This window comes from Sphaerodactylus townsendi, linkage group LG03 (genome assembly GCF_021028975.2).
Source record: "Sphaerodactylus townsendi isolate TG3544 linkage group LG03, MPM_Stown_v2.3, whole genome shotgun sequence".
Taxonomy (NCBI): Eukaryota; Metazoa; Chordata; class Lepidosauria; order Squamata; family Sphaerodactylidae; genus Sphaerodactylus; species Sphaerodactylus townsendi.
In genome coordinates this window covers 58,889,785-58,906,144 of record NC_059427.1, presented here as the reverse complement: position 1 = coordinate 58,906,144, position 16,360 = coordinate 58,889,785, and the positions used below count along the sequence as shown (strand labels likewise).

Sequence of the window (16,360 nt, the reverse complement as noted above, 5' to 3'; positions counted from 1 at the left end):
GTTGTATCTTTTGCTGTTAAACTCAAAAGAGAGGCCCTCCGGAATCAGCCATCGGAAGCCAATATTGTTTCGTCTAAGAGCGTTCACCAGGGGGGTGTAGTCTTTTCTTTTTCTTCTTATAGTTGCAGGGATTTCCTTCAGTAGGATCAGATTGACCAACCAGCAATGTAACATTGTGGTCCATTCTTCTTGTAGTATTACAGTGTAATCAAAATGATCCCTGAGTGGCTGGGGAGACTATTATCTCGTGCAAATTTAGAATTAGCCCGATACATCCTGTCTATCTCTCTTGCCGCTTCCTCTTCTTGCATTTCCCATATTTTACTTAATAATGGCAGAATTCTATCGGGTAAGTTCTCGTTTCTCATTTCAGGGAGTCCACGAATCCTTAGGAAAGTCTCCTTTTGTTTAAGTTCAAGTATTGCCATATAGTCCGTCTGTCTTTCCATTTGTTCCCTTAAGGTATCGTATTTATCATCAACATCTTTGATTTTAGTAGTATTTTCCTTAAGTTCTTTTTTTATTTCCTTCAAAGTTTCATCAATTTTCTTAAATTGGTGCATCTCCTTTTTCATTGCTAGAATTTCTTGTTCCAACCTTCCTACTTGATTTTTCAGTTCATTTTGGGAGCTGATAACAACCCCTATAAGTTGTTCCAGTTTGGTCTCATTTTCTACAGGCTTTTCTGGAGTTATTCCTCCTGGATTTGCCATTACTTTTTGTCCTTTAGCTCTGGTTGCCATCAGCTGTGACGTATAGTCACGAAAAGTCTTTGCCAAATAAATCACATGCTTGCAAGGTTCTTAGAGAACCATTTAAGATCTGCTTTCATCAAAGTTGGGTAGGGAAAATCCCTTTATAAATGGCTCCAGATAAAGCAGCGCCTCTCTGAATTCATAATTTTATCAGTTCCCCTGCCAGCATTTTAACTCACCCTGGAGCCGTTTAGTCAAAAGCTGGCCATCTGCATGTTTATGTTCGCCTTTGTTATCTGTTTGTTTGCTCTGTCTCCCAGTTAGCTAGTTGATTCTCTGTTATGCTTTGTTTACTTTCTCATTTAAGCACCTCCTGTTCCTCTAAAGGTTCAGGAGCCTCCAATCCGCACCTTCTTTTTGCGTTTCTTTTCCGGATCAGGCTTTTGTGTGTGGGAGGATCATAACACTGAAAAGAGTTTGTTTCGTTTAAAGGGGCCCCGGCTTGTTTGCTCCGTGGGTCTCCTCTCTCTTTCTCTCCCTCTCCCCTTCCACTGCACTTCCCACCTTCGTGAATAACCCGTCGTTTCTCCGCTTACTGGCTGTAGCACTGGCACCCAGTTTCGGTTGTACCTTGCTCCGGCGAAAGCAAAAACCATGAAGCGATCCTGCGCAGCTCTCCTTCGTCGTCTTCCTAGACCAGCCACGCCTTCTAATTCTCTCCGGTTAGAGTCAATTTAGAATTGTTTTTCCCTTATGTGTTAGTTGGTTCACTTTAGTACCAGGATCCGTTTATCTTCGCTGTTGGTAATGGTAGTCGGTGTGGCGCCGTCTTGTTCCTTTACGGCCAGCTCTCTTTTTGTTGTTTGGGCTGCGGGGCACCAATTTGTTAATTGGTGCTTACCCTCGTCCTTTGTGGAATCACACCTCTCTTCTAAGAGGAGTTTTCTTCCCCTCCCTTTGTGGGAGTGTTAAGTTTAGAGAGTTAGTTCTCCAGAGCTCGTCTTAGAGACGTTCGACGGACGCCATCCCCAACCGGAAGCCCCAGCCCCTCCCACACATCTAGGCTGGCTGGTCACGATCCTTTACCTGGGAGTAAGTTTGGTTGGTGGCAATGGGTGTCGCTTCTGAGTGTCGCGCGACTCAGCCATTCAAAATATGTCATGGTTGCTTTACCAAGCTTACTCCTGAGTAACGCGTGCCTCGGAGGCAACCTGGTTTTCTAAACTGTAACCTCAGTATTCAGGGAATCTAGGCTGGCTGGCCCCTCCCTGCCCTCCCTTGCATGCCACCCCTCCCTCTCTCCCCTCCCTCACTTCTCTTCCCTTGCATGCCACCCGTCCTTCCCTTCCCTCTCCCTTCGCTAGGGTGGGTGGGGGGGGGGGGGGGTGGGGGGGGGGGGGGGTGGGGGGGGGGGGGGGTGGGGGGGGGGGGGGGTGGGGGGGGGGGGGGGTGGGGGGGGGGGGGGGTGGGGGGGGGGGGGGGTGGGGGGGGGGGGGGGTGGGGGGGGGGGGGGGTGGGGGGGGGGGGGGGTGGGGGGGGGGGGGGGTGGGGGGGGGGGGGGGTGGGGGGGGGGGGGGGTGGGGGGGGGGGGGGGTGGGGGGGGGGGGGGGTGGGGGGGGGGGGGGGTGGGGGGGGGGGGGGGTGGGGGGGGGGGGGGGTGGGGGGGGGGGGGGGTGGGGGGGGGGGGGGGTGGGGGGGGGGGGGGGTGGGGGGGGGGGGGGGTGGGGGGGGGGGGGGGTGGGGGGGGGGGGGGGTGGGGGGGGGGGGGGGTGGGGGGGGGGGGGGGTGGGGGGGGGGGGGGGTGGGGGGGGGGGGGGGTGGGGGGGGGGGGGGGTGGGGGGGGGGGGGGGTGGGGGGGGGGGGGGGTGGGGGGGGGGGGGGGTGGGGGGGGGGGGGGGTGGGGGGGGGGGGGGGTGGGGGGGGGGGGGGGTGGGGGGGGGGGGGGGTGGGGGGGGGGGGGGGTGGGGGGGGGGGGGGGTGGGGGGGGGGGGGGGTGGGGGGGGGGGGGGGTGGGGGGGGGGGGGGGTGGGGGGGGGGGGGGGTGGGGGGGGGGGGGGGTGGGGGGGGGGGGGGGTGGGGGGGGGGGGGGGTGGGGGGGGGGGGGGGTGGGGGGGGGGGGGGGTGGGGGGGGGGGGGGGTGGGGGGGGGGGGGGGTGGGGGGGGGGGGGGGTGGGGGGGGGGGGGGGTGGGGGGGGGGGGGGGTGGGGGGGGGGGGGGGTGGGGGGGGGGGGGGGTGGGGGGGGGGGGGGGTGGGGGGGGGGGGGGGTGGGGGGGGGGGGGGGTGGGGGGGGGGGGGGGTGGGGGGGGGGGGGGGTGGGGGGGGGGGGGGGTGGGGGGGGGGGGGGGTGGGGGGGGGGGGGGGTGGGGGGGGGGGGGGGTGGGGGGGGGGGGGGGTGGGGGGGGGGGGGGGTGGGGGGGGGGGGGGGTGGGGGGGGGGGGGGGTGGGGGGGGGGGGGGGTGGGGGGGGGGGGGGGTGGGGGGGGGGGGGGGTGGGGGGGGGGGGGGGTGGGGGGGGGGGGGGGTGGGGGGGGGGGGGGGTGGGGGGGGGGGGGGGTGGGGGGGGGGGGGGGTGGGGGGGGGGGGGGGTGGGGGGGGGGGGGGGTGGGGGGGGGGGGGGGTGGGGGGGGGGGGGGGTGGGGGGGGGGGGGGGTGGGGGGGGGGGGGGGTGGGGGGGGGGGGGGGTGGGGGGGGGGGGGGGTGGGGGGGGGGGGGGGTGGGGGGGGGGGGGGGTGGGGGGGGGGGGGGGTGGGGGGGGGGGGGGGTGGGGGGGGGGGGGGGTGGGGGGGGGGGGGGGTGGGGGGGGGGGGGGGTGGGGGGGGGGGGGGGTGGGGGGGGGGGGGGGTGGGGGGGGGGGGGGGTGGGGGGGGGGGGGGGTGGGGGGGGGGGGGGGTGGGGGGGGGGGGGGGTGGGGGGGGGGGGGGGTGGGGGGGGGGGGGGGTGGGGGGGGGGGGGGGTGGGGGGGGGGGGGGGTGGGGGGGGGGGGGGGTGGGGGGGGGGGGGGGTGGGGGGGGGGGGGGGTGGGGGGGGGGGGGGGTGGGGGGGGGGGGGGGTGGGGGGGGGGGGGGGTGGGGGGGGGGGGGGGTGGGGGGGGGGGGGGGTGGGGGGGGGGGGGGGTGGGGGGGGGGGGGGGTGGGGGGGGGGGGGGGTGGGGGGGGGGGGGGGTGGGGGGGGGGGGGGGTGGGGGGGGGGGGGGGTGGGGGGGGGGGGGGGTGGGGGGGGGGGGGGGTGGGGGGGGGGGGGGGTGGGGGGGGGGGGGGGTGGGGGGGGGGGGGGGTGGGGGGGGGGGGGGGTGGGGGGGGGGGGGGGTGGGGGGGGGGGGGGGTGGGGGGGGGGGGGGGTGGGGGGGGGGGGGGGTGGGGGGGGGGGGGGGTGGGGGGGGGGGGGGGTGGGGGGGGGGGGGGGTGGGGGGGGGGGGGGGTGGGGGGGGGGGGGGGTGGGGGGGGGGGGGGGTGGGGGGGGGGGGGGGTGGGGGGGGGGGGGGGTGGGGGGGGGGGGGGGTGGGGGGGGGGGGGGGTGGGGGGGGGGGGGGGTGGGGGGGGGGGGGGGTGGGGGGGGGGGGGGGTGGGGGGGGGGGGGGGTGGGGGGGGGGGGGGGTGGGGGGGGGGGGGGGTGGGGGGGGGGGGGGGTGGGGGGGGGGGGGGGTGGGGGGGGGGGGGGGTGGGGGGGGGGGGGGGTGGGGGGGGGGGGGGGTGGGGGGGGGGGGGGGTGGGGGGGGGGGGGGGTGGGGGGGGGGGGGGGTGGGGGGGGGGGGGGGTGGGGGGGGGGGGGGGTGGGGGGGGGGGGGGGTGGGGGGGGGGGGGGGTGGGGGGGGGGGGGGGTGGGGGGGGGGGGGGGTGGGGGGGGGGGGGGGTGGGGGGGGGGGGGGGTGGGGGGGGGGGGGGGTGGGGGGGGGGGGGGGTGGGGGGGGGGGGGGGTGGGGGGGGGGGGGGGTGGGGGGGGGGGGGGGTGGGGGGGGGGGGGGGTGGGGGGGGGGGGGGGTGGGGGGGGGGGGGGGTGGGGGGGGGGGGGGGTGGGGGGGGGGGGGGGTGGGGGGGGGGGGGGGTGGGGGGGGGGGGGGGTGGGGGGGGGGGGGGGTGGGGGGGGGGGGGGGTGGGGGGGGGGGGGGGTGGGGGGGGGGGGGGGTGGGGGGGGGGGGGGGTGGGGGGGGGGGGGGGTGGGGGGGGGGGGGGGTGGGGGGGGGGGGGGGTGGGGGGGGGGGGGGGTGGGGGGGGGGGGGGGTGGGGGGGGGGGGGGGTGGGGGGGGGGGGGGGTGGGGGGGGGGGGGGGTGGGGGGGGGGGGGGGTGGGGGGGGGGGGGGGTGGGGGGGGGGGGGGGTGGGGGGGGGGGGGGGTGGGGGGGGGGGGGGGTGGGGGGGGGGGGGGGTGGGGGGGGGGGGGGGTGGGGGGGGGGGGGGGTGGGGGGGGGGGGGGGTGGGGGGGGGGGGGGGTGGGGGGGGGGGGGGGTGGGGGGGGGGGGGGGTGGGGGGGGGGGGGGGTGGGGGGGGGGGGGGGTGGGGGGGGGGGGGGGTGGGGGGGGGGGGGGGTGGGGGGGGGGGGGGGTGGGGGGGGGGGGGGGTGGGGGGGGGGGGGGGTGGGGGGGGGGGGGGGTGGGGGGGGGGGGGGGTGGGGGGGGGGGGGGGTGGGGGGGGGGGGGGGTGGGGGGGGGGGGGGGTGGGGGGGGGGGGGGGTGGGGGGGGGGGGGGGTGGGGGGGGGGGGGGGTGGGGGGGGGGGGGGGTGGGGGGGGGGGGGGGTGGGGGGGGGGGGGGGTGGGGGGGGGGGGGGGTGGGGGGGGGGGGGGGTGGGGGGGGGGGGGGGTGGGGGGGGGGGGGGGTGGGGGGGGGGGGGGGTGGGGGGGGGGGGGGGTGGGGGGGGGGGGGGGTGGGGGGGGGGGGGGGTGGGGGGGGGGGGGGGTGGGGGGGGGGGGGGGTGGGGGGGGGGGGGGGTGGGGGGGGGGGGGGGTGGGGGGGGGGGGGGGTGGGGGGGGGGGGGGGTGGGGGGGGGGGGGGGTGGGGGGGGGGGGGGGTGGGGGGGGGGGGGGGTGGGGGGGGGGGGGGGTGGGGGGGGGGGGGGGTGGGGGGGGGGGGGGGTGGGGGGGGGGGGGGGTGGGGGGGGGGGGGGGTGGGGGGGGGGGGGGGTGGGGGGGGGGGGGGGTGGGGGGGGGGGGGGGTGGGGGGGGGGGGGGGTGGGGGGGGGGGGGGGTGGGGGGGGGGGGGGGTGGGGGGGGGGGGGGGTGGGGGGGGGGGGGGGTGGGGGGGGGGGGGGGTGGGGGGGGGGGGGGGTGGGGGGGGGGGGGGGTGGGGGGGGGGGGGGGTGGGGGGGGGGGGGGGTGGGGGGGGGGGGGGGTGGGGGGGGGGGGGGGTGGGGGGGGGGGGGGGTGGGGGGGGGGGGGGGTGGGGGGGGGGGGGGGTGGGGGGGGGGGGGGGTGGGGGGGGGGGGGGGTGGGGGGGGGGGGGGGTGGGGGGGGGGGGGGGTGGGGGGGGGGGGGGGTGGGGGGGGGGGGGGGTGGGGGGGGGGGGGGGTGGGGGGGGGGGGGGGTGGGGGGGGGGGGGGGTGGGGGGGGGGGGGGGTGGGGGGGGGGGGGGGTGGGGGGGGGGGGGGGTGGGGGGGGGGGGGGGTGGGGGGGGGGGGGGGTGGGGGGGGGGGGGGGTGGGGGGGGGGGGGGGTGGGGGGGGGGGGGGGTGGGGGGGGGGGGGGGTGGGGGGGGGGGGGGGTGGGGGGGGGGGGGGGTGGGGGGGGGGGGGGGTGGGGGGGGGGGGGGGTGGGGGGGGGGGGGGGTGGGGGGGGGGGGGGGTGGGGGGGGGGGGGGGTGGGGGGGGGGGGGGGTGGGGGGGGGGGGGGGTGGGGGGGGGGGGGGGTGGGGGGGGGGGGGGGTGGGGGGGGGGGGGGGTGGGGGGGGGGGGGGGTGGGGGGGGGGGGGGGTGGGGGGGGGGGGGGGTGGGGGGGGGGGGGGGTGGGGGGGGGGGGGGGTGGGGGGGGGGGGGGGTGGGGGGGGGGGGGGGTGGGGGGGGGGGGGGGTGGGGGGGGGGGGGGGTGGGGGGGGGGGGGGGTGGGGGGGGGGGGGGGTGGGGGGGGGGGGGGGTGGGGGGGGGGGGGGGTGGGGGGGGGGGGGGGTGGGGGGGGGGGGGGGTGGGGGGGGGGGGGGGTGGGGGGGGGGGGGGGTTGGGGGGGGGGGGGGTTTGGGGGGGGGGGGGGGTGGGGGGGGGGGCGGGTGGGGGGGGGGGGGGGTGGTGGGGGGGGGGGGTGCGGGGGGGCGGGGGGGGGGGGGGGGGGCGGTGGGGGGGGGGGGGGCTGGGGGGGGGGGGGGGGGGGGGGGGGGGGGTGGGGGGGGGGGGGGGGGGGGGGGGGGGTGGGGGGGGGGGGGGGGGAGCAAGCGGGGGGGGGGGGGGGCAATTGGCCATGCTGGCAGGGGCTGATGGGAATTGTAGTCCATAACATCTGGAGTTCCAAAGGTTCGCCATCACTGCTCTAAAGTAAGGGTGTCCAACCTGTGGTGCTCCAGATGTTCATGGACTACAATTCCCATCAGCCCCTAAGGGTCTGCCCCTGGGGCTCTGCCTGAGACACTGCAGACTCTTTATAGTCAGAAATTTCTTCTCAGAAATGTAGATAGTGGAAAATTAGTGTGACTTAGTCTGAGACTGCTAAATGAACACAGAAAACAAACCATTGCTTTGCCTTTTCTCTAGCTTTTTTGCAGCTTAGTCAAAGTTCTGCACTGTGATGAATCACAGATTCCTTTTCTTGACAAACCTCTGCAGTGTGATTTTGTGATTTTGTCTGTAGTCCTCTATGTACTCATTATGGAGCTTCCAGATGGAATTTTGAGGGTGCATGATTGTTTGATACTTGGATGTTATGCTGACAATTGCATCAGTGTGAAGGGTGTTGTAAAAAGAAGAACAAGCAGCTGTTAATTACATGGTTAAAAGTTTGCAGCTGTTCTGTGTATCTATCTAATACATGATAAGTTCTCAGGGATCTTGCAAATCAACCAGATGCTAGATCTTCTTACTCACAGTCACTGCAGTGCTAAATATTTCTTTTTCCTTTTTTCTCAGGAGATGTGAACGTATCAACTGCTTCAACTTTCTGGACTGCCAAAACACTCCCTTGAGAATCACTTACTATCAGCTTAACTTCCAAACCAACACTGTAGTCCCAGCTCATATTTTCCGAATTGGTCCCTCTCCAGCTTATGCTGGAGATAACATAATCCTTACTATCAACAAAGGAAATGAAGAGAACTACTTCAGCACTAGAAAGCTTAATTCCTACACAGGCGTTGTCTACCTTCAACGGCAAGTAAAGGAACCCAAAGACTTTTCGTTAGATGTTGAAATGAAGCTTTGGCGTCAAGGAACATACACAACTTTTCTGGCCAAAATTTATATCTTCATCACATCTCATGTCTACTGAGGCAACACATCTTGACATGGAAGTTTATTGGTGCGGTGGCCTTTCAATTTTCTTCCAGATCATTCTATTATTATTATTATTTAGAAACGCTGTATCTAGCCTTTTAGACTGGTTTTTTTTGGTGCATAAAATATTTCTTTTTGTAAAATTAACTTGAAGTATCACCCTGTTTTGCTTAAACTTTGTATTTTTAACTGAGCAAAAAAAAAGACTTTGAGTTTAAAGCAGTATATATACAGTAGTTACAATGTGTTCTCTTAGTATGTTCTCGGGGTGTTGCAGGGAATTCAGAATTGTTTCTCTTAGGCCCCTTCTGCACACGCAGAATAATGCACTTTCAATCCATTTTCAGTGCACTTTGCAGCAGGATTTTACTGTGTGGAATAGCAAAATCCACTTGCAAACAATTGTGGAAGTGGTTTGAAAGTGCATTATTCTGCATGTGTGGAAGGGTCCTTAGATTTAAACACTTATCCATTCAACTTATTTCAATTAAGAAAATAAACTTGTGGACATTGAAATCAGTTAGGCGTTTAAAAGTGCTTCAGTGTGACCCTTTCTGCACAGCAAATGTATAGCAGGTTGCAGTCGGGATAAAGTAACCTGCTTTCTTGTTTTCAAGTTCACATGCATCCATGAAGGCAGCGATTGGAGCGCGCGGAAACAATAAAGTGGACATGCCACACCTCTACAATGGAGGTGCTGCTATCATTTCAATTTACCTCCTCACTGATGCGTAGGGGCCATGCGCAGGTAATGCAATAAAACAAACCCCACAGTTATGCTGACATCTCATGATACCACAATACAACCATGTGCACTTGAGTATTTTTCCAGCCCATTGGGTGTCCTGTTCATCATCAGCGTTTGAGTCAGAAACTGGCAATCTTAACTGTGAAAGAAAGAAAGAAAGCTGATCTTTGGTATTATTGGTTTCTAGGAAAAAAACACCTTGGACTATTTTGTCATAGTGTAACTTTTCCACAGATCTTATAGTGTCATGCTGTAATGCCACGGTTTAAAATCTGTCAAGCATCACCAGTCAGATCCCAAGTGATCTGGATAGGGCATTTTAATCTATGAAAACACAGTGGCTGATGTTGGAAAAACATCCGCCCTGCCAATTCAGCACAGATCCACATGTGATGGGTCAGTTGCTGTGCATACCTGAGTTTTTCATCAGCAACTTGCTGACCACATGCAAACAGTCTTAAAATTGGCATACACTCATGTGTTTTCTGTACAAAATACAGAGTTGCCCTTCAATCTGTGGGCCAATATTTATGTTTGTGGTACCAAATAAAAATCTAGTTACTTAGCGTTAAGATCTTTTTCTCCATCCTAATTTGTGTAGCCTTTTGCTCAACTACAAACACATCTGTAATGTGCCTAATCTGGGTGGGATCACATCCAGCACTTAAAGTTAATATTTGCTAAAGCATTTGCAAGGTTAGGTTAGGGAACAGACAGAATTTCTGTGCTTTTTTGCTGACATTTGCAGTTTGGGGTACTTGCCTGGTTATATTTAAACTTAATCCTAAAGCAACACCTCATTTTCGAAGAACACGAGGTGCAGACAAGGTGTATTATACTCTTTCAAGGAAATACCAAAGATTAAGAATTCCAAACCAAAGATGAAAAATGCCAAATCCTTTTCACACCTCATTGAGTTGCATGCATGCCCAATTAGAATGTTAAGATAGAACTTGAAGAAAACAGATGAAATTTATTTTTCTGTTATTCCAGCCTGAATTACATGGTGGAAGTGTGGCAAGCTGAGTAATTTGGGAGCATGTAGAAATCATGTGCTGTACTAATAGCAACATATAATGGTTATTTTTCCTCATATTTTATAGAAAACTGAATGGGATCCAGACCTATGAGCCACATGTGCCAGCGGGTAGCTTAATCAAAAGATTTGTTGAAATTTACACGTGAACGGCAGAATTTCAAAACAAATGTTTGTTGTTTTAGATAAAATGCTCCAGTTGTATTATTTTACTGAATATCTGTTAACATGGGTATTTTAACTTTACAAAAATTTTGATGAGAAACATAAGTACAATATATAGGACTGATTTTTTTTCTACTGTAGTGGTTTAATCCTTTCCTTGTTCTCCAGTGATCTTATTTTGTACATAAAACAAAAAAGAAGCCATGTATTGAATCCTTTTTATATGGTGATCAATATTATGCAATGTAAAATACTAATGTAAATTCTTGTTTTGTTCGGGGGGAGGTGGAAATTAGAAACACCTGTACTGATCTCACCCAATTTCAATACTGTAATTTTTGTTCAGATATCAGTGCACAGTAAAATATCAGTATTGTTTATGTTTATCTAATGTATTATTCATATCTCTATAGATCGTCATTGTTTTCCCATAATCTTGTTATCCCACCTTCTACAAAGATGCATTTTAATGCATAGATATAATTCTAGATTTGGAAATAGGCTCATCAGTAGAGATCTCCTTGAATTGCTGGGACACAACAAGAATACTTTTCTAGAGGTTTTGTAAGTTACTTTAAGGGATCAGTGGTGCAACTTTAAACAGCTATACCATTCTACATCCATTGAAGGTGGTGTTAAAAGGGTGTGATTTTACTTAGTCACTTCAAAAGTAGCAAGTGAGTATGCAGCCATAATTAGAGGTATGCACCATTTTTTCAGTATTTTGGGGGTTTAACTTTAAAAGACCTGGAATTTTTTGAAAAAGTGAACCCTCTTCCACATTTTAGGTTTTTCATCTTTTTCAAACTTGCGGGGGGGGAGGGGGGCTGTTAAAACTAACTCTGAAAAATTCCCAGCCACATAACTGAATGCAGGGATTAGGGGGCCTCGATCCCTACATTCCACTCTGCTGTCTGGTCAACTGCCACAAAAGCCTGCTCGGTCAGAGTGGAGAACTGTGTGCCGGGATTAGGTCACCCTACCCCTGCACACAACTCTCTTGGCTGGCCTGCAGCCTTGGAAATAGGTTTGGAGATTCAGATGCACCAAATCCTGGGCCCCTTCCACACACGCAAAATAAAGCATTTTCAAACCACTTTCACAACTGTTTGCAAGTGGATTTTGCTATTCCGCACAGCTTCAAAGAGCACTGGAAGCAGTTTGAAAGTGCATTATTCTGCATGTGCGGAATGAGCCCTGGATTTGGGCTGAATTTGGGCATATTCGGGTAAAAATCAGCCTGAATATGTCCTGTCTGAATATGAACGAATCCGAATGCAAGGCATTTGGGCTTTTGGGGGGGGGGGTATTTTTGGTGGCTTTTGCATTTTGGCCTGCATGGGGCGCATTTTTAAAGCTAACAGCACCACAATTTTAAGGTATCATCCAGAGACTGTTCTGATGATGACACCCAAGTTTGGTGAAGTTTGGTCCAGGGGGTCCAAAGTTAGATACCCCCAACATGGGTGCCCCCATTGTTTTCAAAGGGCACTAACAGGAGATGAAGCTACCCATTTGAGCCAAACTTCACTAACATGGGTGACATCATCAGGACAGTCTCTGGATGATACACTGAAATTTTGGTGCCATTAACTTTAAAATGTGCCCCCTGCAGGCACAAACAGAAAAAACACCAAAAAATACCCCAAAAATCAGACGGACCCGAATTTTTTGGGTATATATCCAAATATGTAATTTGTCTTATTCGAGCATATAGATAATTTCATGGCCAAATAAATCTGAATCTGAATTTTACCAAATTTATAGTGTGCTGACCAAGCCTACTTGGAAGCTCTATTTGAATTTCTGAGGCAAAGAGGGAGAGCTGGGTGCAGTAATTGGCTGAGCCGGCCTCAGCTCTGCTGTCTCCTCACTGCCTTGGAACCTGCTTGAGTTTCCAAGTGGTAAGGGAAAGCTGGGTGCAGGGATTGCCCAAAAAGCTTCATACCAAAAAGCCAAAACACTTCTGATTTTTTTCAGCTATTCCAGTGGTTTCTATTTTCAGTCTTTTCCTCACAAGGTCTTTTCCTCACAAGATACATCATTTTGACAACAGTTATAAAACATCTCCTTTAAGGAGTTCCACACAAGTTTTTTTTTTCCGTTTTTGACTGCCCCACAGAGAAAGCATGGTGGAATAGCTCTGTCTTACAGGCCCTGCAGAAACTGCTCAATCTTTAGCTTTCTTGTTGTCATTTTCCACACCTCTGTACTGAAACCAGTTTCCTTCTTGGCACTATTTTTTGTGTCCCTGACCTCATTCCTTTCCCCTTGCCTCTTTTTTTTTGTCATTTCATGTGTGGTTTGTTGTTGTTTGGTTGAATCAACAAAACATCAATTAAGCAGAGCTACAAAGCAGCAAAGCAACTAATCAATGAAACATTCTTTCAATGAATAAGTAAAAACAATCCCTCATGGCAGCCATGAAATGTTTATAGGAGGTGAGTGTGGACAAACATTGTGGTAAAGGGGAAGATCAAAAACATTTTGGAAACATTCTAGGTGACTTGTGCAGAAAAGGCCTAAATCTAAACAGCTGTATCCAAATGCACAACCATAAACAAAATATCTTCCCTCCTATTTTCCTTCTTCCCCCTTTCCTATTATCTGCTGGATTCTCCTTGTGGTAGATAAGAATGGTGAATGAAATGGGAAACACTTTCCAGGTTAGTGCCCTGCAACTTTAGTAAAATTCATGAGACATTTAGTTTATTTTTTTACTCCAAAGTCAAGGCATGCATACACACACACAAAATAGATATAAAAGCTGGTATTGCTCAAGGTCAAAGCAGATTAATTACCCAAAAGAAGCATGTTGACTAGCTGGAATGGCTCCAGAGGGGGCAATGAAGATACTGAAGGGCCTGGTGGACAAATCCTATGAGGAAAGGTTGAGGACAGGGACATAGGTAAGGGGGGGAGGTTTCTTAGGTTCAAACCTCCCCATTACATGTCTGAAGCTCCACCCCCGTTTGTGGGTTTTTTGAAAGTTTTTAGTGTTTTGTTGGCCTGCAGGGGGTGCATTTGGTAGACTAGCAGCACCAAAATTTCAGGGTATCTTTAGGAGACTGCCCTGATGATACCACCCAGGATTGGTGAGGTTTGGTTCAGGGGATCCAAAGTTATGAGCTAATAGGAGATTGGGGCTACACATTTGAGGGTCCATAACTTTGTCTCCCATGAACCAAAATTCTCCAAACCTGGGTGTCATCATCAGGAGTGTCTCCTGCTGATACCACCCAGGTTTTGTAAAGTTTGGTCAAGGGGGTTTAAAGCTATGGATTCTCAAAAGGGGCGCCATCCCCCAATGTTTCCAATGGGAGCTAATAGGAGATGGGGCTACACATTTGAGGGTCCATAACTTTGGCCCCCATGAACCAAACTTCACCAAACCTGGGTGGTATCATCAGGAGGCCCTCCTAAAGATACCCTGAAATTTTGGTGCTGCTAGCTTAACAATTGCACCCCTGACAGCAGGCACCCCCCAAATTTCCCCAGATTCTCCATTTAAATCCACCCCTCTTGGTATGGATTTAAAGGGAGAATGTGAGGTCCCCAGTTTAAACTTTGAAAGTGATGCTGTTTAAGGGTGGGGGAGAATCCACCCCAAAACAGCATCACTTTCAATGTTGTTTTAACTGGGCACCCCAAATTCTCCCTTTAAGGTGGATTTAAAAGGAGAATCTGGGCTCCCTAGTTTAAGCACCATTGAAAGTGATGCTGTTTGGGGGTGGATTTCAGCATCACAGCGGCTGCCCATTGGATGGGGCACAAAACTCAGATTTTGCACCAGGCTCCATTTTCCCTAGCTACGCCTCTGCCCGGAGGGGAGGGCAGAAGGGACTGCTGGCTGGGAGCCCAGCCGGTGGAGGGGCGGGGGAGGGATGTTTGCTGCCCCTGGCATCAGAGAGCTGCTTTTATAAGCACTGAGGCTGGGGGCAGGGCTTGGGAGGCGTGACCCCGCCCCCGAACTCCCCCATAAAAAATCTGTACCTACGTCCCTGGTTGAGGAAGCTGTGTAGCCCGGAGAGGAGATTACTGAAGTGTCTGAAGGGCTATCATGTGGACAATGGAATGGAGTTGTTTTCTGTTGCCCCAGAAGGCTAGATGAGAACCAGTGAATTAAAATTATATCAAAAGAGTTTTCACCTAAATGGTAGAAGGAACTTTCTGAGTGAGAGTGTTTCCTTAGTGAAAGAGGATTCCTTGGTCAGTGGTGGGCTCTTCATCTTTGGAGGTTTTTAAGCAAAGGCTAAATGACCATCTAACAGCAAGTTTGATTCTGTGAACTTAGGGAGATTGTGAAAGGAGGGCAGAATGGATTGTGTCAGTGATCAACTCTCATGGTCCTTTCTTCCATGTCAAGATAATGTCAATTGCCACTTTGAAATCAGGAAGCAATTTTCCTCCAGGAGACTGCCCAAAGATTGTGGAGGTTTTTTTTTTTTTGCTGTCCTCTGGGTACAGAGCAGGGGTCATTGGGGGAGTATAGGGGGGAGTAGTTATAAATTTCCTATGCTGTGCATAGGGGTTGAACAAGGTGACCCCTGAGATCCTATTTAGCATTGTATTTCTGCATTTCTAATCCATGTAAATGGATACAGACTGAGCAAATAGCTGGATACTCCTCAGAGCTCATATCCTTAAGCATGAGCAGTAATGGGATAGATGAAAAATATATGTTTGATAGTTTATCAGAGTCTGTCACAGGTGGCAGGTCTGCAGTTCCAACTGCGGAAAAGTCACACTGGAAAATACCAAGTATATTTCAGAATTTGCTGTGGTTCCAGTTTCCAGTAGGGTGAAATTAAGAGCAAATGAGTCAGAAACAAGCTATTCAAGGGGTCTGGATTGTCATTTCCCCATTCTACTCTTAGGCACTAATGAAACTATCAGCAGCCTGAGGAAGGCCATGCAGTCATGAGATTGAAAACTCTATATGCCTTAGTAGGGCATATCAAGAATCCCTGAAGCCCAACATTTTCAATCAACATAAGCATTTGATTGACTGAAAACGCTATTCAAGCTCCTGCAATCTGTCCTGTCAGGGAAATAATGAACACACAATTTGTAACTGAGAGACCTCTCTAACAAAAAGAAACCATAGTCAATCATTATGTTAAGTCAGTGACAGTTTCCAATGACAACTTTCATTTTCTAGGGGAGGTAATTAATCAAAAAAGTCCAGACAGATTTTAACAGTGATTTTAAAATTCTTCCTGTGGTAGGATCTGCATCCTCTAGGCAAGTATATTCACTCTTCTTTTCCCATCCTAGAAAGCAACATTTCAGCTTTTCTGGAAATGTCAAGTGTACATTTTTGTGTTATTTGAGGAAAACAAACAAGAATAAGTGTAGGCATAACTAACCTATCAGGAATGATTTTCTCTATCTTAAATGGGTGCATGAATAGTTGTACCACACAATATAGTCTCAAAAATGAGTAGATCAGAATATCAAAATTAACTTGATTACCCACAAACAACAGGATTACCCACTAGGCTTATTACTGTTTTATCCTTGAGGCAGTGTTTCATGTACTTTCTGCAGCACTAAACCAGCAACATATGCAAGCATCCCTGGAAAAGTTAAGCGTGTTTTATCCAAATATATTTCTGTATCATTTAAGGGAAGACATGGGTAACAAACAAAACAAGAAATGTTTACTGCTCCAGGACAAATGAAATGAAAGAAGTGAGTGGGTGTAATGGAAGATCAGCCACCATCACGTTACTTCTTAGCAATTGTTCACATGTGATAATTTCAGCAACTTTTCTCACTGCTGCCTAAGAACTGACCTGATTGCACTCTCAATGGGGTGGGGGGGGGGTAGGGTAAAAAGGTAAGATTCAAGTGGTGCATGGCGAAGACATAGAAGAGCCTGAGGCTAAACTCCAAAAGATCAAAACCATTGTTTTGTTATTTTATTTTTATAGCTTCCGTTTTTAAATATATGTTTCTCCTGCAATCTCTACTGAACACTTTTTTTAAAAAAAGTACAAAAGCATGATATAAATAAAATAAATAAATCTAATGCAAAATGCTTAGGCACATACTGTCACAGGAGCAGCAGTGGCGTAGTGGTTAATCTGGGGAATTCAGATTAGCCTGAACACTCCCACACACACCAGCTGGGTGACCTTGAGCTAGTCACAGTTCTTCTGAGCTCTCTCAGCCCCACCTACCTCACAGGGTGTTTGTTGTGAGGGGGGAAGGGCAAGGAGATTGTAAGCCCCTTTGAGTCTCCTATAGGAGAGAAAGGCGGGATATAAATTTTTTGGTTCCTTCATGAGAAGACAAGAGTCACTGTAAAATA

General features: G+C 57.5%; 1 protein-coding gene across 1 annotated transcript in view; it reads left to right on the top strand.

The window, feature by feature from the left end:
* FBLN2 (fibulin 2) overlaps positions 1-10,430 on the top strand; it is a 174,582-nt gene extending 164,152 nt beyond the window's left edge. Inside the window, exon 17 of the mRNA XM_048487336.1 lies at positions 7,733-10,430. Within this exon, the coding sequence (XP_048343293.1) occupies positions 7,733-8,090 (358 nt within the window). The 3' untranslated portion in view covers positions 8,091-10,430. The remainder of the gene's footprint in view (positions 1-7,732) is intronic.
* Positions 10,431-16,360: the final 5,930 nt, after the last annotated feature.